This window comes from Pomacea canaliculata, linkage group LG5, assembly GCF_003073045.1.
Source record: "Pomacea canaliculata isolate SZHN2017 linkage group LG5, ASM307304v1, whole genome shotgun sequence".
Lineage (NCBI taxonomy): Eukaryota > Metazoa > Mollusca > Gastropoda > Architaenioglossa > Ampullariidae > Pomacea > Pomacea canaliculata.
The window spans coordinates 16,053,309-16,075,808 of NC_037594.1; the positions used below are offsets into that span (position 1 = coordinate 16,053,309).

Here is a 22,500-nt window from a genome sequence, read left to right on the forward strand (position 1 = left end):
TAACGTAGAAAGCTGATGATATATAGAGAGCTAGTAACATCAAATTCACAGATCAGACATTTTGATAATTTGTGTTTAAAGGAAAATCAGGCAACTGTTAACTAGAGGATGATGTCTGTTGATTATTATATTGCTGTTCCTAGCATGTTATACAAAGAGTGGCAGAATGTTCTAAAACCTAATGAATGCTCTGCAATTTATGCACTTAAATATAGTTTTCTAAATGTAGATCTAAATCACTAAAAGTCATAGTCTAGCTAAGACAAACATGATTCACACAAAAAAGGAAAAGCTCTTTTTTGTCCAACCTTAAAACAATCCAGTTTGACTTGGTAATAATTTTAACAAGCAAGTGGATTGATTTAAAACCACAGGCTAGATCTAAGAGACAGTAGGTCTTGAGGCACAAATTATAAAATCCTCTCGTGCTATCAATACACTGCTTAAATAGGACAAAACTATTGTTTTTGAGCTATTACCTGCATAATATCCACTAATTAAATGGAGTGGAAATGCTTTGTATATTGTGTGAGAGAGAGATTCTTGCCTTATTAGATTCTTTTTGGGTCATCTTGTATGTTCTTTTGCACAACGTGTTACAGGGTCGTGAAGATATAGCCTTATTGTTACTAGACAAAATTGATGATGCGCTTACTGTTAATATGGCCAATGCGGAACTTAAGACGTAAGTTGGTGCTGTTTGCAATATCACAGTTTAAAAGCATAGTTTCTCCTCATGTCTTAATAATTTTCTCCTATTTAGAGACCTGTTGTAATTGTACTATTCCATCTTTTTTTAAAAAACTTGTTTCAGATGTGTCTGGGCTAACTTTTTTACTTTATCACAATTGTAGAAGCTTTAAGCTTGTTTAGCATGATTTATTCTTTCACTTCTTTTTTACTCACAATGTAAGCAATCATCCAATTTTTTTTTTCATTTGCTGATTTCTTTTCATTTTACTTTCAAAGCTCATATTAGTTTACAATGGTCAAGTTAGGTCATTATGTATGCACATCTGATTGCCTTTATGTGAATGCTCACGCTTGCATGCAGTTCGCATATTTTTTATTTTTTGCAGACCATTACACATAGCAGCCAAAAATGGTCTTGTACCTGTTGTTCAAGATCTTATCTCTAAAGGGGGCAGCGTGCTGGCTTTAGATGAAAATGGTAAGATCTTGATACCCATGTATTTTGTAAAGACCTAGAAATTTAGAGATATCCAGTTTATCATTAAATGGCCATAGATCACATTTGTTTAGTGTAGTTTTTGTATCTGCAAAAGCTCTTTTTCCTCATATTTTTGTTTTCTCAGTACAGGGGGTATGTTTATGAGCCACTCACTTATTTAGATGTATATGGCATTGGGCTTCATGTTTTCCAAATGTTTATCTTTAATATGTCACAGGTCACACACCTGCATTGTCATGTGCTCCAACACCTAGGGTAGCAGACTGTTTAGCTATTATCTTGGCTCACATGCCTTTCCCAGCTACACCAAATCACACCCTTGTTCGCTGCCACAAGCTGGAGGCTCATACTGCTGGCTTTGGTAAGTGAGTGTGGAAAGAGATAAAAATATATGCATATTTGCAGTGAGCAAGATTGCCTTGTTCATATTGTTGATTCTAGTAGGGTGCAGATCTTTAATCTTGCATTAAAGTAATATTGGTAATAATGCTATTAAACCATTCACAGAATGATCTGTTTCCGAAAAGCTCATGGCACTTTAGGTACATACACCAACCAAAACATTGCAGTGTACTAATGTACACAGACATAACAGGCCTATATTTGAGACCAACACACTGCAGCTTATAGATGTACATAGACATGGTATATATATATATTAACATATTATATGTGAACACATTGCAGCGTACAAATGTATACAGATATAGTATATATAGCTATATCAACAACCATATATACCGGATAAGAGAAGCAGGATAGGACACACCCTACGCAAACCAGCTGACAGTATTGCCAGGCATGCACTTGACTGGAACCCTCAGGGGAAGAGATGAGTTGGAAGACCAGAGCAGACTTTGAAGAGAGCGAGGCAAAGGATGTCGAAACCACATGGGCCCAAGTGAGGGGGGCTGCCCAAAACTGGGTCCGCTGGTGAGGTGGTGTTGCGGCCCTATGCTCCTCAAGGAGTAGCAAGGAATAAACAACAAACAAGAGAAGCATGTACATAAAGCATGCCAGAACAACACAGCATCATAGTCTTCTCTAGAAATTGATTATCCATATATTCTAGTCACATCATTTCACTCTAAACTTTGCATTATGTATGTGCCATTCCCTTGTACCTGTTTGATGTGTTTTCTCAGTTTATTGAAACCAGTTCTTGATTTAGATTTAAGGAAGTTTCTGCATATGTAGACAGGCCATTTGATTGCAACCCTCTCACATACATGCACATAATTTATACATATGCATGTGTAATGTCTGCACAGATGTTGATGCCATCATTTATCCAATTGACTTGCAGGTGCTACTCGGACTCTTGATGGATCAGAGCCAGTAAATCTCTGTAGTCCAGCTGGCAGTGTTCATGACACAAAGGATCACTCAGGTTCCTATCAGAGCTCTGATTCAGAGTTTTACTGAAAATATGTGCACTTCACAGATGCTGTGCCATCCGGACTTAGCACAGCACATCATCTTAAGGACCATGGGTGCTTGGACACAGACCAGACACATGCACAGTTATGCATCCTTTTGTTTTTCTCCAGGCTAAATCAGGGATATCCACCTCTTCATGTGCCGCTTCATAGTTCTGTCTTGCCTTACAGAGGCAAGTTCACGAACCAGTATGTCTGACTTTTACTGTTGTGTCAGGTCCCTTTTTAAAGTAAGGCCCATTTTTACCTGGCTGCATCTGTAGCTGGCAGAATGCTACTGAGGTGTTTGTTAATTGCTGTGATTGCCTTTAAGAAATGACATATTTGTAGTTGTACAGCAGTGGATAGCATAGGATGCTTGAAAAAAAAAGTGTGTGTCAAGGTAGTAATCATTTGGATTTTATGTGTGTATGGTATGTAAATTTCGTATAGTTGGCTTTGAGAAAGGTTGGGGCAAGGGTGTAGGACAATGCAGGAATTTTGTGTATGTTTAAATGCATATTTATACATATATTTCTCAGTAAAGAAGGGTATACTTAGAACTGTATCTCTCTTCTTTGTTATCAGAAATTGGACATAAGTATATTTTGTGCTTTTTTTTTTTTTATAAACTTTTAACAGTGTTAATACAGAAGTTTTTTGTGATGGGGGTAGAGGAAGGTCTGGCATATTCTTTTTCATGTCATCATGGCAGTGATCACGGCAGGAATTTTAACTATAAAAGTGTTTTAAGCATCAATCTGTTGAGGCTATATTATTGGAAACTTGTTTAGAACTAAACATTTCACTCTCAGTGCACATATGCACATTTTTTGTATTGCATGTTAAATAGGAAATTCATTGCTTTGCTTCATTTTTCATCTTACGGAGCTTTTTTGTGCACAGGGTAGTTGCACAAAAAAAGTAGTCGTATTTCCAAGCTGAACAGCATGCATTGGCTGTGTATCCGTGATGGATGCTTGAAAGCAAGCCATTTTCTCTTCCATGTAGGGATATTTCACCAGAATTTGAATAAGTCGTTAGCATATTTCAAACTTTTCGCTCATATTTTTAAAAGTTGGTTTTAACATTTGCTCATATTTTCTTTTGACTTATGGGTAGGGGGTATAATGTGTTTTAAAGATTAAAATTATTTGAGAGAGATAATATATATATTGTAGGAAGGGGATAGATGGGTGGATGAGATGTGTGATAGGTGTGGTTTATGTAAAGTTTTGTGTCCAAAGTTTGTTGATTGTAAGATTTTCAGAAAGGTAGGCAAAACATCTCGTCTTTTTTATTCTTATTTTCCAGGTCTTCCTTAAAACATGGTGTTTTTTGTTCGTCTTTTTGTAGATTTAGGAAATTTTGCATGTGTGAATGGTTGCAGGGAGGGTTGGAGAAAAAGTTACATTTTAAGTCTGGCAGTATTCCTTCAGATATAAATTATCAAAGTTTGGTGCTTTCTGAATCTGAATGGTTGTAATTAATTGAAGGGCATGCAACTTTATTGTTACACGCACCTGACCAGGCTAAAAGAGTTCAGGAAGAAAGTAGGTGAGGGAATGGTGAAAGAGAGAACTGCAGTGTTTGACTGGTTAAAACATGGTTTGTTTCATTTTTGGTTTTGTTTTTTGTTGTTTTTGTTTTCATTCCTTGAAACTGCTTCACCAAATGCTTGAAACAACCAAAGTTTATGTTCATCAGTATTTGAAATGTGTTGTTATTGCCTTCTTCTTTGTTGTAGTCACTGTCATGTCATTGCCAATATCATTATGTCCTGACCTGCTTATTGTGTGTATGCTCTAAACAGCTGAACTTTTTAATGCAGTGCTTTGATTTGTAATTTAATGTTACTATGCTGAGAGACTACTGACAATTTTTAATTTTGGAATAGATGTCTAAATGTCTCTGCATTGCAACTTTTTCTCTTCACCCCACTCAGTCTCTCTCTCTCTCACACACACACACAAAATTAGATTCTTTTAAATTTGTTCATTTCCACCCCCACACCCCACCTCACCACTACCCCACTTCTTCTACTTTCTTTTCTTTGTTTATACCCCTTGAAGTTGTTGAAGTTGAGCATCTTTTTAGTCCAGAAATCCTATCAGAGGAATTCCAATGAAAGGAGCTGTTTTATTTTTTGAAAAGTGATGTTTCTGGTGATGCACGTTTGGTTTATGATCTTTGTGAGAATATAGAATATGAGAGTTAAATGTTTTTTCATCTTACTTGCTACCTTTGCTGAAGTAGTTGGGTTACATCAGTATAGGCATAAGATGCAGTGTGAAGAAAATGCACTGTGCATAAACATCGGCGAGGGCTTAGTCTACATTGTTCAATTTACGTTTGCAAATGCATTAGGAGAAACAAGGTCACAGCAATCTAATATTCAGACTGCATTCATTCAAAGGGTTTTGTCAAAGAATTCTGCCTGCTTTTTTATCCCTCTGTCTGCCTTTAAAGAAAGAAAACCTCAGTCTCCTTAATATGAAATAACTCTGTTGATTTGTGTGTGAGTGTCTTTATATGTCTTCTTTAATTCTGAAAGCTTGTTTTAGCCCTCTGAATAATTGGTCAGTCAGTTGCACAAATGCAAATCCATGCAGGTCAGTGTCAACCTTTGGGCCTTAATGTATAACTGTTTACATTTTGTGGAATCAGTAAATATTGATGGGATTGTACATAGATGTATGATGGTGCCTGATTGCAGAATGTCTATAAATGTGCCTCAGGAAACAACTTTGTGACCTTCTTTCATCATGTAACCTTTTTTTTTTTTTCGCCGCTGTTTCGGAGACACCGACCGGCGTTTCGCCGCCAATTTCACGCGGACCTTTGCCGAAGTCAAGTGTGGGACGCCCCTTAGCTCACAATTTCTCTCGCCATTGTATCAATGTATCAGTCTCCTCATGTGAACCGTTAGCTCACACATTTCTCTCGCCATTGTATCAATGTTTTTCTCAAAGCTGTTGCGCATAATCTGTGACAATCAAAGTGAACTGTCTGTGAAGTCAAAGAATTATTGTGTAATCTAGTTACTTTCATCTTTGGAGTAAGTAAGCGCTCTCTCTCTGACATAATGCGGCGAACGTCCGGCGGCGAAACGCCGGTCGGCAAAACGTCCGACTCCGAAACGTCCAGCGGCGAAACGTCCGGTCGACAAAACGTCCGGCTCCGAAACGTCCGTCGGCAAAACGTCCGCACACGGGGTAAACCATAGTATACTTGATTAAATTAAACACTAAATCTCACTTTGTTCTTGTCTATACAGAAATAGCACTTAGTCTGGGATTAGACATATTAGGCATTACTTCTCAAGATTGCTATGCTAGTCAAGCATCATACTTAAACTGCCTTACTTAAAGTCACCTTCGTGCAAGTTAAACAATGTAAATAGAAGACTACATCTTTCTCTTAGCAGGATTCTTCAATCTTCTCCCCTTTGCCCTGTGAGAGGAAGTGTCCAGGCATTTTTGACATCACTTAAGTCCAAATCAAAACATTTTATGAACAGTTTATTATTTAACAAAAGAATACTCAAAAGGAAATAAAACTATTTTTCTTAAATATTTGTTACAAGGATCATAAAGTGCTCAAAGTTACTGTATATGCACAATAGATGATGACAGAATCTCCTGGGTTAAATACTGATACAATATTAAAATGCTAAATTTTATCAGGAACGAAATCAAATATCTGCAAAAAAAATCTTTTTTAGTATAGCCACATGTGAGTGGTGCCTTGACAGGCTAGAAGATCATAATTCATATAATTGCTTTACAAACATAAGAGAACACCTTGTCATATCTCACATCCTATTTTTACTTAATAAATAAATTGTAACACAATAATGCAGTTTTATTTTTTTAAGTGTAGGGTAAATTGTTTATGTGTCATGGTCTGTGCAGGGTCAGCAGGCTTTGTTACCGTTTCGTACAGAGGCAGATATTCTCCCCTGCAGTATATTTACTGGAGGCTCAGATATTGCCTCATTTTTCTCGTAGCTAAATGCCTGCAATCATTTTCTCCCAGACCCTAAGTGTATATTCATTTCTATTACCAGCTTGGCCTTCTTTATCTGTTGCTCTATAGCAGTGTACATTTTTTTTCCTCTGAAACATTTGTGTACAGCAGCTGCATTGAAAATTAAAACAAAACACATGGGTTGTTTTAGTGTGATATTTAAAAGGAGTTAACTAGTTTACTGCTAACCACCTAGTCATTACCTCTGTATTTATGATGCTCTCCTTCTTTAATACTATTTTTTTCAATGCACATCGCAATTTTTTTTTTAAGTTCTAATCATAATTTCACAATTTGAAATTTTTAAATGTGTAAAAATTATGTCTATCATTATCCTATGTTTGTGTTTGTTTTAATCATTGCTTTATTCAGTATGGTGAGAGCTCTAACTGGATCCAACAAGAATTGTCAAAGCAAGTCATAATCAAATTATTTTTTTCCCTTCTTTTTGCAGCATACTAGTTTTATTTCAGTCTGTAAGATCTTTAAATATGTTTGAACACAAAATTATAGTGAGTGTGCATCTTTGAAACACCCTGTTTTGTAATGTTTTTTTTTCCCTTGAGCTTACTATAAAGTGGTAAGTTTAGATTAGCACAAAGCTCTCATTCCATACAAAACTATACATCAGCAGCAATTTTCATAGATTTCTATTTTTTTTAAATGTGCATTGAATGCATAAGAAAATAATACTTTGTACTTTTTATATCTTGTAATATTGATCATAAGCTTTTAAATTATCATATTGGCCAATTTTTATTTGTGAAATTCCATAGTTTTCATAGCCAAATTTCACCATGTTTGCTTCTTGGGTTAATTATTTTTTTATTATTTGCAGACATTTATTTTTTCTTGCTGTTTTGAATAATATATTCACAGATAGAAGAGTCCTTTGAAAAATCGATGATTTTGCTGCATTATATGAATGTATCATTTGTAAACTAGATGACCAATGCTAACAGCTGAGTATCAATAATATTTTTTTAGAAGACCATCAGTGCTCACACACTTCTATGCCTGTCTCACTTTCAGAGGTGCACTTGAGAAAACAAATGCAATTGCTCACAGTGATTCCTAGTCACGACCTAGAGTCTAAGAAACTTTAAAGTGCTTGTATGTATTTGGCTGTTTGAACTGTCTTTTTTGTAAGCAGTGTCCTGTAAAGTGGGAGATTCACCAGCGAATGGCTTTTGTTGCACATGTGCTGCTGCTTTGCTTCATGTGATCGCCTATGCATACATTCATATGTGCAAGTGCACAGACATGAGAAGTTTCTTTCTCCCATTGAGCTGATTGCAGCTATAGTCAGCATTTTCCTGAACATGCTGAAGATAGCTAGCTGTGCACTTCTGACTGTCCCATTTATACATATATCCTCTTAAAAGCATTTATCTTTAGTTAAGTGGTGGATTTGTTTTATTAGAAAAAAGGGTGGAAGAAAACAATGTCACCAAAGTAAATTATGATCAGCTTTCTTTCTTTTTCCTTTTTTATTTTAGAGAGTTTGTGATAGCTCATATTCAAAACATGATGAGATAGTTTAGAATTTGAGCTAATGCATTTTAAAGGTTATTCATAATGCACACATTTTGTGTGTGTGTGCTCGCGCTCTCGTTTGGTGCTAAAAGTAAGCCTTACATAAGAAGAATTATGGGGATATCATCAAAAGGGTTTCCCCACTGCTGCATTTGTCTAAGCTTCACTTTGGGATTGTAGTAATTTACCATCACTCTCACAAAGTGCAAATGTCACGTTTGTAGTTCTCTCACAAGAGTGCTACTGTGTGGTCTCAAGGCCAACATGGATTTCCTGGTTGTGAATGAACAAACTAACCTTTATGCATATGGAATATCTGTGCATTTGACTGACATGCTCACAATTATTCTAGCTCATAATATTGTCTCTTGAATATGTTACAGTGGGATTACAGTAAGATTATTTTTTTCTAAAAATTTTGGATGCTAAAAAGTTGTTTCATACATTTTGTTGGAATTGCTTTTGGTAGGAGTCTGAGTTGTGCTACAAATGTTTATTCTGGTAACATATGATTGTCATTGGTAAAGATATAGGTATTCCATCACAGATAAAAACTTATACCTGTGGCTTGTCTTTGAAGTTATGATTCCTAATCTCTTGGATACAATGAACTTCATGCTGCAGCCTCAGTCTGTGTTAACTGTCTCTGACCAGTCATGTATCACATCACATTATCAATGCCCTTTGATATGGTAGTGGTCTAAATTGCACAGTAAATACCCTAGTACAAATATGTTAGTGATTCTTTGCTCTTTATCCTTGGAATGACAACATTATAAAGAACCAAATCTGATTTCCACAGTCAGCATAAACATGTGATCTTTCAGCTTTTCTATCAAAGTTGGGGTATGTTTGCAATGCAATTGTCATCTTGCCATGGATTTAATGCTGGTCACCTCTGCTCACATTCCCTTTCTGCCGTAATTATTTTTCTATTCTACAAGTCTAGATTGCAGTTTAATGAGCATCAGAAAATGGTGGTGAAAATACATTTCATAACTTTGGGTTTAATTTTCTCATGATCTAAAGGAACCCTTTGTCAATTTTTCTCTTTCCTTATCAACTTAAATTTAACCATGATATATGACTGCACATTACTGAAGGTTGTTTTGGAGATGGATGTTTGTGTTGGTTATATTAAACTGTGTGTTGTAGTACTAAATTGTATAAAACAGCATTAACTGTATTTTAGCATTACACAAGAGATCAAGATATTGTTGTAAGAGAGACAAAACATTAGCTTGAAGATGTGCTGCAATGAGCTGCATGAAAGGTGTGGAGGTCTTTCACTAGCAAGAAAGCTTATGAAGTATTGGTACTTTTGCATCTTGCTTTTTTAGGTGACTAAAGGAGTTTAATAAAGAGATATAATACTTTATTAATTTGATGAAATAGTATTTTGTGATTATTTCTTTTCCCCTTATGAAAAGTTTCAAAATTTTGGCTTGGACCATCTCTTGATCTCATTTAAATGCTTTTATTTCTGTGAGCAAAATAAACCAGATGTCTGGTCTAGTGAGAATTCATTTACTTTGTATATCTTTCTCTCCTAATGCTTGTACTTTTTCTACTTTACATGAGGAACTTAATTGCAGGAAGCGTTCAGTATTTTCAGGTGTTTATTTTTAAGAATAACCTCAAAAGTAAATGTGTTAATTGAAGATATAATGAAACAAGAAAACATTAAGGCTGGAAAGAGTTCGTGTTATATTATTTCTTACATATTAAAAAAAGCATGCAAATGCAAAAATAAACTTATGCAATAAATATTGATGTCTTTTTATGACATTGTAACGGAGTAGCATATTTTCAAAGACCTCGGGGAAAATTTTTTGAGATGAGATGCAGATTATTGCTTACTCTGGTTTTATTTAATTTATTGCTGCTTGACAGTGACTAAAAAAATATTGTGCCTCCTGTCATATCATTCCAGTCTCTACTGTTGTCTCTGAGTTGTGCTGTAGAGCACATTTTTTGTTTGTTTGTTTTTTTGTGTTTTTTTTGTTTTGTTTTGTTTTGATGATGATGATGATGATGATGATATGGCACATTATCTTTTGCCTTAGGATATAATGCAAATTAACAACTTTTTTCTTGAGCTCAATGGTCACAACTAATGTCACTGACACATCAGATGCATTACGTTTTTTGTGTATGTGTTAAACCTTTCAAAAGCAATTCCAAAATTTCAAAGTGTTTTTTAGGACTGTGCCATACTAACAATGAATCAGGGCATGCTGATGCTTCACCTCAATGTATTTTTGGAGACAAGTTCTTCATGCTCATGCATGCTGGTTTGCTTATGACTATGCATACTAGAACACCTATTGGAAGGTATTAAAACATTCTGCCATTTTTTAAAACATAATACTTCGGTAGTAGACATCATTTATTTGTATGCATTACTTTGTATTGAAGATGACACTTTATACTGTGCCACTTTGTATTGCATCAGCTGGGATACACCTTTTTATTATTACTATTGTTTTTAATTAGACAAAGATGGCCTTGAGAACTTGTTTCAGTCACAGGTGAACTGAAATGTCTTAGTATGTGCTTTCACTGTTTTGACACAATACTACTGTGATTTAAGTGTTTATGAAGTTGTGTGTGCTGCTGTGTAAAAATGTTGCAGTTACAATGCTTGTTCTCCTGATATTACAGATTCATACACTTGTTGATAAGTGAAGCCACTTTTTCCCTTTGTTTCTTATGCTCCTTACCATAAAAGTAGTCCACTAAATAGTACACTAACAAAAACTATATCAGATAAACCGCATAGATACTTGTGAAGGAAATTAACTGAATTGTTTATGTTTTAGTGCTTTTTTTTTTTTTTTGAAGGGTTGAATTCTACTTTGGATTATTTAGTTTTAACACTGAAAAATTTTCAAAACCATGTAATTTTGTCCTTTTTTTTTTGAAAGACCTTTTGAACTGGATAACTCTGGGACCAGGGTTACTTGGGACCTCTGATAAAGATTGTTTTTCCTTTTCTCTTTGTGCAGATATGTGGTAGCAGTTAGCTTTTTCCCCTTTGTCACAGAAACAACATTTGTTCTTTTCTTAATCATCCTAAAATGAGAACTAATGTATGCTATATTACACCTCATTTGAGGTGTCTTGATACCATTGTGTGTATTTCTATTTGACAGTGCAAATTTATGCTGCTGATGTGACTGTTAAAAAGTGTGATAGTTCTTTTGAAATTTAAAGTTGAAAGAGTCACCCTTTGCTTTTGAATTTACTGAAACCTACTGATATTTATTCTTTCATATGTTTAGAAAACATTTGTTAACAACCAGTTACTCTATATCTGAAATAAATCAAACAGGGGATGAAGTATCCATTTGCTTGCATCCTAAATTGCATTCAACCTTTACTGGTTTCTAGGAAACAAAAATTATTACCATTTGTGTAGACCATGCACGAAGATGTTTGTTGGGAATACAATGAAAAGTGTGAACTACTTTGTCAAATTTATGCTAATCATTTGTCAACATAATACATAAGCTTAACATCCATTTTTCTTTTGTCGCACAAAAGTGCATGTACAGTAAAACCAAAGTACTCATTCTTTCATAATACAGTTCTGCACCATGTTACTTCATTGTTTTATAAATATGTGGTGACAGATTTCGTTTTGGGGTTATCTACAGATCTTTGGAGGTCAGTAAGCATTGTTTAGTGAGCATTTCTGAAAATGAAGCAGAAAAGTTAACCATTTCACAAAGTTTCTTTTCAGGATATTTTTTTCCTGTCAAGTTTTCAAAATGGTTAATTTTTTTAAACTGTTATCTTATTAGTGAATTGACATAGCATGGCATGTTTGTGCGTGTGTGAAATGTTGAAATCACCTCCACACAAGTCACATTAATACCAGTTATTTTGAGGGGCTTAAAGCATAGCGATTTTCTTTCTCTCCCCCTTCCCCAGCTTCCTTCCCTGACAGGCATGTATTTTTTAAAAATGGCTCTGGTTTGTTTGTTTTTTTTTTTTTAATGAATGGCTACATAGTGATGACAAAGATGAAATCTGTAAACATAATTACTTAATATTCTTAGTATATAATCATTATTAATTGATAGGAACAATGCTGTCTCAGTGTTTATTTTTAAATTGATGCCTCCAAAATAAAAAGTAAACACTAATGCTACAGTATTAATCTTTCACAGATCCAGTTAATTGGTTGATATAAATATTGCACAGAGGAAAGTGTCTGTATGCAATTCCTTGCAAGTGATAAAAATGCAAGAAAGAAATTAATTTTTCACTATGGTTAACAGTAGATATGAAGCCTGCTTATGCCGTAGTATTATATTTCACAGGAATTGTATTATCGTCTAAGCTTTGCTTTTTCAACAGTTGATTTGTGTGTGTGTGAAAAACTCTTATTGCGGATATCTTTCTATTAAAGTGGCTCTATGGGAAATGGAATTTATGAGTGGAGACAGTTTTATACTCTTAAGGGATGGTGTTACAGGCTAACTGAACTCTGTGATCAAGACTAACAAACGAGCTGTTATTTTTTTCTTTGCATTATTCTATCACATGTAAATGCATTGCAAGATGTTGAAATATTACAAGGCCATGCCAAGATGTATATATCTGATGACAAATTCACACAAAACATGGAATAGACAATGACTGTATTTATAGTTAATATACATGCTTATGTAAAAATAGATTGTAATAAAATACTGTTTGTATCTTGTATCTGTCTTGTGTTTTCATTTATAATACAAGCGTTTGTGTGAAATGACATTTACACTGTATAGCGGTTGTATAATTCTGTGTCATGACTCACATAACCATTAAAAACCCTTTTAATTATTGTATAATCATCAACGGCACACGCTGAAAACTAATTTGACCACAGCGACACACAACCGTACAACCCCTAGATAATGTCTATGAGCTTAGGCGGAATACCACAGTGGATCATCAACTTCCAGATGAGTTCCTGCCTACACTGTTAATAAAAGGTATTCTCAAAATCAACAAAAGTTATCTAAAGGAAGCACTGCCATTCGATAGACTGCTCAATGATGATACTGAGGGTGGAAATGTACGTGGTCAGTGCATTACCTATCCTGGCGAAACCGCGTGCTTGTTCCGGCTCAGTCTCTTGTCTAATGCCTCATTTAATCTATCTAGTATTACCCTTGATCAGGGCTAGGAATGGTTAGCAGCATGATCGCCAGCCAATTGATTAACTGGGAGATGTGTCCTTTCTTTGGTAATTTGACCAGGTGACCTGTACAAGACATGTACATGTTCTTAGATCTCGTGCAGATAGAGGCTGTAAAATCGTTACTTTGTTTCTGGGTCTGCTTTTAGTGTTTCTGGGAGTATGCCATCTTGTCCTGCTGCTTTGCAGCTTTCATGCTTTTGATATCCTTGATTTTTTTTTTTTTTTTTTTGGGGGGGGGGGGAGCTGGCGTTGACGTGGAGTTGTTCATTTGCTGGTGGCATGTCACGTAAAGATGGTGGATGAGGTCGGTTCAGAATCGCTTCGAAGTACTCCATCCAGGGGTCTCTTTGTTGAAATACACGTCCTTATGGTCTTGCCGTCTATGTCTTTCACCGGCTTGTTAGGTTAATGTTCCTGCCTGACAGAGTTTATGTTATGTACTGAGAATTGTGATAGTTTTTCAAAGAATCACACGCATCCATTATATATTAATGTACTTCCACGATTCGAATCATTGAATAGTCCTTAAGTTGTTTCTCGCCCCAACACGTGAGTACAAAAATGAAGATATTGATTTGGAACAGGAAAGCGGGGATAGGGTGAAACCCATCTCTACTGAACAGTATATAGCGATCAGCTTTCAATTCAAAGAGAACCCAAGCTTTAGCCAGGCTGAATCCACGTACCATGTGCACAGACTTTTACACTCTCTCTATGCTAGTCTGTGGGACTGACGTTATATCAGTGCAGTTCTTATTTAGTCACATTTTCAAATATCCGCACAGAGTGGCTTGAGACTGCGATGGCAGCAGATTTGAACTATTGATCGACAGCAAGAATCAGACATTGGGTGGCAGACATTGTTTTCGTTTCGCAAAATGGATGTTACTCATGGTCTTATATCAAGACTAGTAAAAAGCAAGTCGACTGAGCGTGTTCTCGCTCCGATTGCCTCTCAGGTGTCTACTTTATGTCACTTTCTATCGTCTGCTTCAATTCGTTTTGTTTCTTTGTGTGTTAATCCAAGATGTAACTCGCGATCGAACTCTATATATTTAGAGTGGTAGATAATTCTTATATGTATATTAAAGAAGTTATAATTAAAAAATCCATTTTTATTTTTCAATATTTAAGTTGTAAGTTACCGAAGACCAAATGTTATGATCCATTTACTAAGTGGCATTTTACAGTTATATTTTCATCGTTTATACTTTATGCCTATTCATTTGCCAACATCATTTTATTTCTTCCGCAAAGACAAACGGTTATTTTAAAATAATTTGCGTATGTACAGGTATCCTTGCTTATGATACTGAGTGATGTGGGTATTCAAGAAGAGAGCGAGAACGAAGTACCATCTCTTAGTATGAGCTTGTGTCTGGAAAAACTGATTCGAGCCATCAATGGATTTATGGCTGTTGGCGAGGACCAGATTCGTGGTTCTTCTGATATGGTATGAGAAGAAAGTCATAGTCAATAACCAGCATCTGTGACAATTGTGTTTATTCGACTCATACCCTGCCCAGTCACCGGTCATTTTGCCCCACACCAGCCCAAAAGATGTATTGACCACTAGTGACCCAAATAAGTAGCTATTAACATCAAGTATAATTAGAGCCATACAAATATGTTTAGCTACCATTTTACTAAACAAAAATGGCGAATAAACATGCTTTTTCTCTCTAAACAATCTTTTCAGTTTAAGATTTTGTCATCATTTTATTTTGACTTTTTAGCATATTATTATATGCAGAGACGTCGCTGATTGGGTTTGGGACAATTTGAAATTTTGGTCTTGGGATGAAATGTTCTTGCCTGGTACGAAATGGACATAGCTGAGATGAATTGACTTAGGAAGTGGGGTGAAATGGTTTTGGAGCGAAATCACCAGCACCATGCGTATGTTATGTACCCCCCCCTGCCCCATGCACCACCACACCTACTTACATGCTGTCCACATACACCACCACAACTCCCAAGTATTGCAGTGGCATCCTGACTGATATATTATTTTTAGTACTCTAGTACTGGCTAATGTCCCAGAAAGAGAAGAAAACTGGTCATAAACCTGGACCCTATCACTGTGACGGAAGAAAAGGAAGCCATCCAACATTAAAAAAATGACAAAAGCCCCTGGAAATGATGGGCATTGCACCAAAATTTTAAAAAACACCAGAAGTTTGGAAGAAAGGTAAAATCTTCAAATGTCCAAAGAAGGATGACAGTGGACTGCAATAATTGGTGAGACATAACCCTTTTATCACAGACAAGCAAAATCTTCAGTTGAATTATTTTGAAATGGCTCACGACTGTTTTCGACAACATCGTCAGGCAAGAACAAGCAGGCTTTAGAAAAGAAGCGTCATGCAGTGATGAAATCTTTACCTTAAGCCAGATTACAGAACAAAGCATAGAATAAAACAGTACTCTTTATGCTGTGTTCGTAGACTTTGAGAAAGCATTTCACACCATACACCGTGAGTCATTAGGAAAATCATGCATTACTGTGGTGTTTTGTTTCTCTATACCATTTAAAAGTCACATTAGTCTTTATAAATGTCTAGTCAGTCACATCTTGAAATTACTTGAAATGTGAGAGGCCTATAAAACCTCAAACAGAATGAAGTTCTTAAACTGTCCTTTTTTTTTTATAACATTTCCTTTAGGTTTTCAAGAACAAAATGAGTGGGGCATGTGAAACACTGGAGCTAGCCAAGAGCCAGCTGTTTGTGGCTGGTCAACAGGTTAGTTCCATGCCAAGCAGCTCTAGTGCTCATTCTGTGCTAGTCAGGACAGCAAAGGATCTACTGCAGGCTGTTCTTAGGGTAAGCAAACACTTTTTTTTTTTCTTTCACTCATGTCACTCAGGCATCAAAATACTTTTAATCATGACAGATCTTTGAAATAGTACATTAGGCCTACTTTTGTTTATTTTACTGTTTAGTGGAAGAGGAAAAAAATACTGCTGGTCATTATATATGACCAATGGTTACAAACTGTAAATGAATAATTGTTGAGAAGTTTATTTTCAAAATATGCTGACAAAATCAGGTTGAAAATTGCTGATCTATACTATGACAAACCTATGTTAAAATTATTTTTATTTAACTTGCTCTTGTCATGCTTTGTTTTACTTGATGAAGTAAAGAAGAAAAATGTTGTCATTTCCTTTTTAGTCTATTCCACTATCCCAGTCTTCATTGAAACTGCTATATAATTTTCCTTTCATTGCATTATATTTGCTGTCTCTTGTTTGTATCTTATTCAACCACACATGTATATTGAAGAGAGATAACCTTTTTTTTTATTGAGGTTCTATTAGTTGCTGATGATGTAGAAGTCAGAAGAAATGTCAAGGCTATAGGAGTTGTGGAGGAAAAACTCAAGAAAGTTAGCAATGTCAGACGTGCTCAAGATCTGGTCCCTGCTTTTAAGGTATGATTTTTAGCATCATTTAATGCTTCGATCATGTCTTGTAATCAAATATCAAATTGTTATGCTATGATATCTTACGTTGTATTTTATTATAATGCATGCCTATGTGTAGAGAGAGAGAGAGTATGCGTGAGAGAGTGTGAGAGAGAGAGGAGAGGAGGGAAAGAAGAGTGGTACTAAGCACTTTTTTTTGGTATTTGCATTTGTGAGAGAAGTACCTCAGCAATAAAGCTACAAACATAAGCCTGTGTGCATTGGTCTTTGGGTTTTTTTGTAATAAGAAGAGAATAATTTTTAAAACTTGTGTTTCAGGAGTTAGCTGAAGCAATACTATACATGACCATGTTGGTAAGTCGACGCCAAAAAGACCTGGTGAGCAGGGCTCAGGGTGAACAGCTAGTTGTGGGAATGAGCATGTTGCGTAAAGGAGTCTCTAGCCTTGGCATGGCTGTTCAGACCTTCCTAAAGTATCCACATAATCCACAAGCTTTGGTAAAGGCATCTTTCTTAATTTCTAAATAGAGCAGCTGCTCAACTGTGCGCATACATGTGTGTCTGGAATGTGGTTGTGCTTGTTTGGTTTAAACAAAATGAATAATAATTTGAAAATATATCACACACACACATAGGTGGGGTATTTTATTTTAAGGAGTATGAATCAGAATTGGAAAAGGAAGAAGTGATACTGTGTTTTAAGGAAAGTAAAATAATTTTTTATATGTATTAACTGAATATTACTGTGGTGAATATTTTTATCAGAGAATTCTGAGAATTAATTTATCAGAAAATTAATATATGTATTGGCTTAGTGAATGCTGCCAAAGCCATAGTGTTCCTGATTGCATGCCCTCTTTGATTGGCAGGCAAGTAAAGATCAAGTTATTACTCAGACATTGACCACACTGGCTGATATGCGAGAAGTTCTGGAAAGTGGTCCTCCTTCTGACATGGACAGTGAGGAAACTGGACATTTTGTGGAACATATTGACAAGGTGGGCAGTACTCAAATGATGTATTGATATTCATCGTTGGCTTGTAAATGTCTCTGTTTTACTGTGCTACGTGGGAACATTCTTAAAAGACTTAACACTTAATTTTGTTATCAATTATATAATGAATTAACTTTCCTTTTCATAGAGTTTTAATTAGTAAATTACCTTTATTTAAAATTGGAAGTGTAATAATGATGACATCTTTCCCTTAATCCCTTAATCCTCATTTTGCATGTCACTTGTTTCCAGGACTATTTTGTACAAACCATTATACCATCAAGTAAGGTTTTTTTTTAGCTGTGGTAACATTGATAATAATAGCAGCAAAAGAATAAGGTGATAAGGGTGTTTCTTTAGTAATCCAGTGAGATTATTGTTCTCTAGGTTCTGGATGGACTTTCAGAGGCCAATCGATTTGACCTAAACCCTGATACAGAGGTGTGGGTCGCATCAATTGTACGTCATGCAATGGGGGTTGCATTGCTTTGTCAGGGCACGTATCACCACCTCATTACTCACACATGTCAACGGGTATGGTTATTTATAAGTTTTGATACTGCTGATAGGTCTTTCAAGTGTGGCTCTTCATAGTGTGTGATTAAGATTTGATTAAGATTTGTGAAAATAGAATTTCCATTATAATTCCTATAGAGCATACAAATGTGTTTGATATTTGTATTTGTGATAAATGTGTCAGTATTTTAACATGGTCTTTGAAGAAAGAGTCTTTAAGAGAAGAATTCATATTGAATTTTTAATAGTTTTTAAGAGTAGATGTAAGCAATGTAGAAAAAAGAAACTTTTACATTTTTTTTTTTTTAAACAAAAATTTGAGATAAGTATCCTTCGACACAGCTAAATTCACAGATATTAATTTCAGATACTGCAATCCAAGTTTCGCCTGTTTGAGCTGAAAGAAGCAATGAAACATGATCCTAATTTAGGGGAAATCAGGTAGATCCTATGTTTATGAAGTGCATGCTGAGATATTTAAAAGTGACATTTCCATACATACTACATCTTTTATCATCTAACTTATCTCACTGTAAGAAGAACGTATTAGGTATTGTAGAAGATTGAACAATTTTTGTGTTTGGTTTGATTGTTGGTTGTTAATTTTAGGCACCTTCTTTTCTCATGTCACTTTCTTATCCTATATGTTTTCCATCAATATGGATGCCCTTAAGCCCCAGCTTCCCTAGGGCTACATGTAGGAAACTGTATGCCATATATGCATATCTGTATGTTTGAGGTGGATATAATGCTTTGGTGGCATGTCTTCATTGTATTAGGGGGTATATTGGCATCATCTGTTTCATGGATCACTTCTTATCTGGTATTGGTAGTTGTTAACTGAAAATAGTTGTTCATATTCATACTTCTTGAAATAAGCTACAGTAAATTTTCAGTGGCCATTCCAATTCCAGCCCACTATATCTAGCTATGTCTGTGTTAAGAAAAAGGAATCACTTGAACAAAGATTAAAAAAAACCACTTCACTTAGCAGCACTGATGATTTCATTTAAAGATATAAATGGAGCTATTGCATTTTGTGTGGGCACTGTCTAAGATAAACTTTGAAGTATAGGATTTTTGTACCATATGCAGTCTGGGACAGATATGATTATAATGGATTATCACAATGTGACACTTTCAACTTGTGTTTTGTGAAAATTATGCCAGGCTTGACTTCTGAGGTGTTTATGAAAAATGTCAGCTGTGTTCAGTGTGCAACAGATAGAGTTTGGATGCTTTATTTGAATAGTTTGCTATAAGTAGTCTGGATAAGACTAAATTCAGAGGGTTATGCTACAGATGTATATACTCTGTGGTGTGGACCAGGTTTGACTACGAAAATGTGTGTGAGATGCTCCTGGATGAGTTCTGCGAGGTGGAGAAGCATGTCAACATGGCTCTTCTTAACTTGATAGTTGATACTTGCTGCTTCACCTCTCAGCCTTTTGAACTTCTGGCCAAAGCGGCACTTCACCCACAAGTAAGATGTGCATTTGTTTGCATGTTTGTGCATGCTGATGTATGTTCAAACTGTATTCACGTGGGTGTGAATGCATACATCTGGATTTGAGGGTGGAGTAAAAATGCTTACGAAAATATGCAACATATTTTATTATGATTTACTTTTTTACTTTCTCAAAAATATATATTTGATATTGATATTGATATTGATTGTGACTATGCAACACAAAATTAGCTTAAATACTTTTATTTTCTAATTTGTCATTAAAATTATATTTTGCTTATGTTGAGAGTCATACAGAAAAGAAGAACAATATATTTCTTCTTTTTTTGTTGAAATAGAGTATTTTATATTACTTTCTCATCATAAAAATGGAACAATTCTTGAAGTGAAGATAACAAAATTCATAAAACTTCTTTTGTGTGTTGTATAGTGCATGATTAACATGCAAAGTTGTTTAAAAAAAAAGCATAATAAAAGGAAAATCTCTGCTATAAATAAGTACTCAAAGTAAGCTGATGCAATTTACAGCACAGTTGAAGAAAAACATTGCCTTCTTTTGCAGTAGCTCCCTTCAGGAAATGAGCATTGTTAAGTCACATGATGATCTTGTTATCTAAAAAAAGATTGCCTGACATTTTGTACCTATTTCATGGTTGCCAGGATGACCATAACCAACCAGCTAGCTTAAGAGTCAAATATCGAAGGCAATCAGCTCAGGAGCTGCTAAGCAGCTTACAACTGGGCCAGAATAATGCCAGCAGGCTTTTCCATGCCACATGAACTGCATTCATTAGATCTGATTGATTACAACAAGTGATGATAATCTCATTTACTGTCTTGGTTATTGAAAGAGTGTGTAAGCCCACTGTGACTGCTTTGCAGCCACCCCATCTGCTATGCTGTTAACTGAAACCTACATGTGCACATACACACATGCCTACATTCATACATCTTCGTCTTTACTGTTGTCTTCATTACAACCACTTTAAATCCATTTTTCCTTTAAGCTCACGGGAGAGCATCTGATGAGCTTTTAAATGTATCTAGCTCTCAATTGAAACATGTAGCAGTACTGAAACAGTTGATACTGCAGTTTGTTTATGATCTGCCTTGAAAGGTTTTTATCCTTCATCATTTCCTTCTGACTTGCATTATGAAAAGTTTATGAATATTTTCAGTCTTTTACATGTCTTAGCAAACATGCAAGCGAAAACAGTTCTATTAAAATCTTGATTTTAGAAAATGTTACTATGCTGACTCAGAGAAAGAGAGAGAGCAGAGATAACTTGCATTGTACAAGTCAGCTTTTGCTATCTTTTTTTTATTGCACATCTGCCATCTGCCATCTGCTTGCCTGCCTGTTGTTGTCTTATTCATTCTTGTGTCTCAGTCTCACCCCCATTCTATTGCTCATTAACTTTCTCACTCATGAACACTACACGCTGGCGCTTGTGATTGAGAGAACATACATATTATCTTCATGAAGGAATTTTGCAATGTATCAATGTTTTTTTTTTTTTGTTATTGTGGGTATTATGAATGTGGTTGTACTGGAGATTTTTTGTGGAAAAAAACAGCTGTTTGAATGGAAAAGAACACTGGAGAAAATATGAGGTTATCTTCACAGTACCTTGATACAGCACATGTATTCTGTTAAAAAATTGTCTTTGGCTGTCATCGCCATAGGGCCCATATCCCACCTTAGTCTATCTTGATTAGCAGAGAAAAGAAGCCTCTACTGTACAAAAGTGCATTTTAGTTATTCTTCATTTAGATGAGTCCTGAACCAATAAGTACTTTTTATAAGCTTCTGTACACATTAGTTTTCTTTTCCATTTGTTATTGTTTTGACAGTGACAGTCATAAGTTACGTTTACATGCCAAAAAGGCTTTGCAGGCTTTGCGGAAATCTCTGTTTAGGAAACCGTAGAGAATCCATGTGCTGGAAGATAAAGACGTTGACATGGTGTGGAGGAGTAGCCATGTGTCAGCAGACTGAACTTTCACGGCGTGTACCAAATGAATGAAACAGGAAGGAAGATAAAGCAGACAGAACATGGCAAAGGCCAGGTAAAGGTGAAAGGTCAAGCGCACCTCTCTCTTGAATTGCTTGCTGGTGGCTTGGTTGTTTGCCGTGCAATTACCGCCTTGTGGTCGCTGACTCCTTAAGGGTGCTGCAGATGTCCAGGAGACCAGTTGAGGTACTGAGAGGGAGAAGTCGTCTTTTTTGGAGGAGTCACAGTGAACCTGGGACATTTCTGCTTGCGTGAGATTTATGGAGGGGATCTCTAGGGGCACGACTGATGGAATGGCAGCAAAACGCATCAGTCCCGGAGGAGAGGCAGTGCTAGTGGAAGGCACGCCCAGTCTGTTGCTGGCGTCTTCCGAGCCAGCATTTTTTAATACTGATACCAGAACAGCCGGTGCGGCCTGAAACGACGTCTGGGAGGACTCGCCCTTGTCTGACTCGCTGTTCATCTTCATGTCAGATGTGCTAGAGGCACGCAGACTGCCTTTGTGATGATTGATGTGAAAGTTCATGACCTTTAACCTGCTGTCTCTTACCTTCTTGAGAATGAGTGCGTACGAGATGAAAACGCAGAGCATAGTGGAGAGAGCAGGGAAAGTGACGACCACTCCCGTATACCACACAGATTCCCGCGTGTCCAGAAAGTAGCAGTCCAACATGAGGTCACTGAAGCCTAGGAATGGAGCTGCGGAGA

General features: G+C 36.0%; 2 protein-coding genes across 8 annotated transcripts in view; both read left to right on the forward strand.

Annotated features, from left to right (window-relative positions):
- LOC112564729 (serine/threonine-protein phosphatase 6 regulatory ankyrin repeat subunit A-like) overlaps positions 1–5,316 on the forward strand; it is a 32,068-nt gene extending 26,752 nt beyond the window's left edge. Inside the window, exons 25-28 of the mRNA XM_025239752.1 lie at positions 603–685; positions 1,080–1,171; positions 1,410–1,553; positions 2,499–5,316. Of these exons, the coding sequence (XP_025095537.1) occupies positions 603–685; positions 1,080–1,171; positions 1,410–1,553; positions 2,499–2,617 (438 nt within the window). The 3' untranslated portion in view covers positions 2,618–5,316. The remainder of the gene's footprint in view (positions 1–602; positions 686–1,079; positions 1,172–1,409; positions 1,554–2,498) is intronic.
- Positions 5,317–5,786: 470 nt separating this feature from the next.
- LOC112564862 (catenin alpha-1-like) overlaps positions 5,787–22,500 on the forward strand; it is a 30,184-nt gene continuing 13,470 nt past the window's right edge. For 4 of the 7 annotated variants that reach the window (XR_003099269.1, XM_025239943.1, XM_025239944.1 and 1 more), the window contains exons 1-9: positions 5,787–14,328; positions 14,664–14,822; positions 16,036–16,194; positions 16,682–16,804; positions 17,117–17,296; positions 17,668–17,796; positions 18,181–18,327; positions 18,677–18,750; positions 19,639–19,792. Coding sequence is in view for 6 of the 7 variants with exons in the window: in XM_025239943.1 (XP_025095728.1) it covers positions 14,248–14,328; positions 14,664–14,822; positions 16,036–16,194; positions 16,682–16,804; positions 17,117–17,296; positions 17,668–17,796; positions 18,181–18,327; positions 18,677–18,750; positions 19,639–19,792 (1,206 nt within the window). In the remaining variant the exon portion in view is untranslated. Of the gene's footprint in view, positions 14,329–14,663; positions 14,823–16,035; positions 16,195–16,681; positions 16,805–17,116; positions 17,297–17,667; positions 17,797–18,180; positions 18,328–18,676; positions 18,751–19,638; positions 19,793–22,500 lie in introns of those variants that run through there. The other 3 variants (XM_025239941.1, XM_025239942.1, XM_025239946.1) reach the window with 2 other exon arrangements.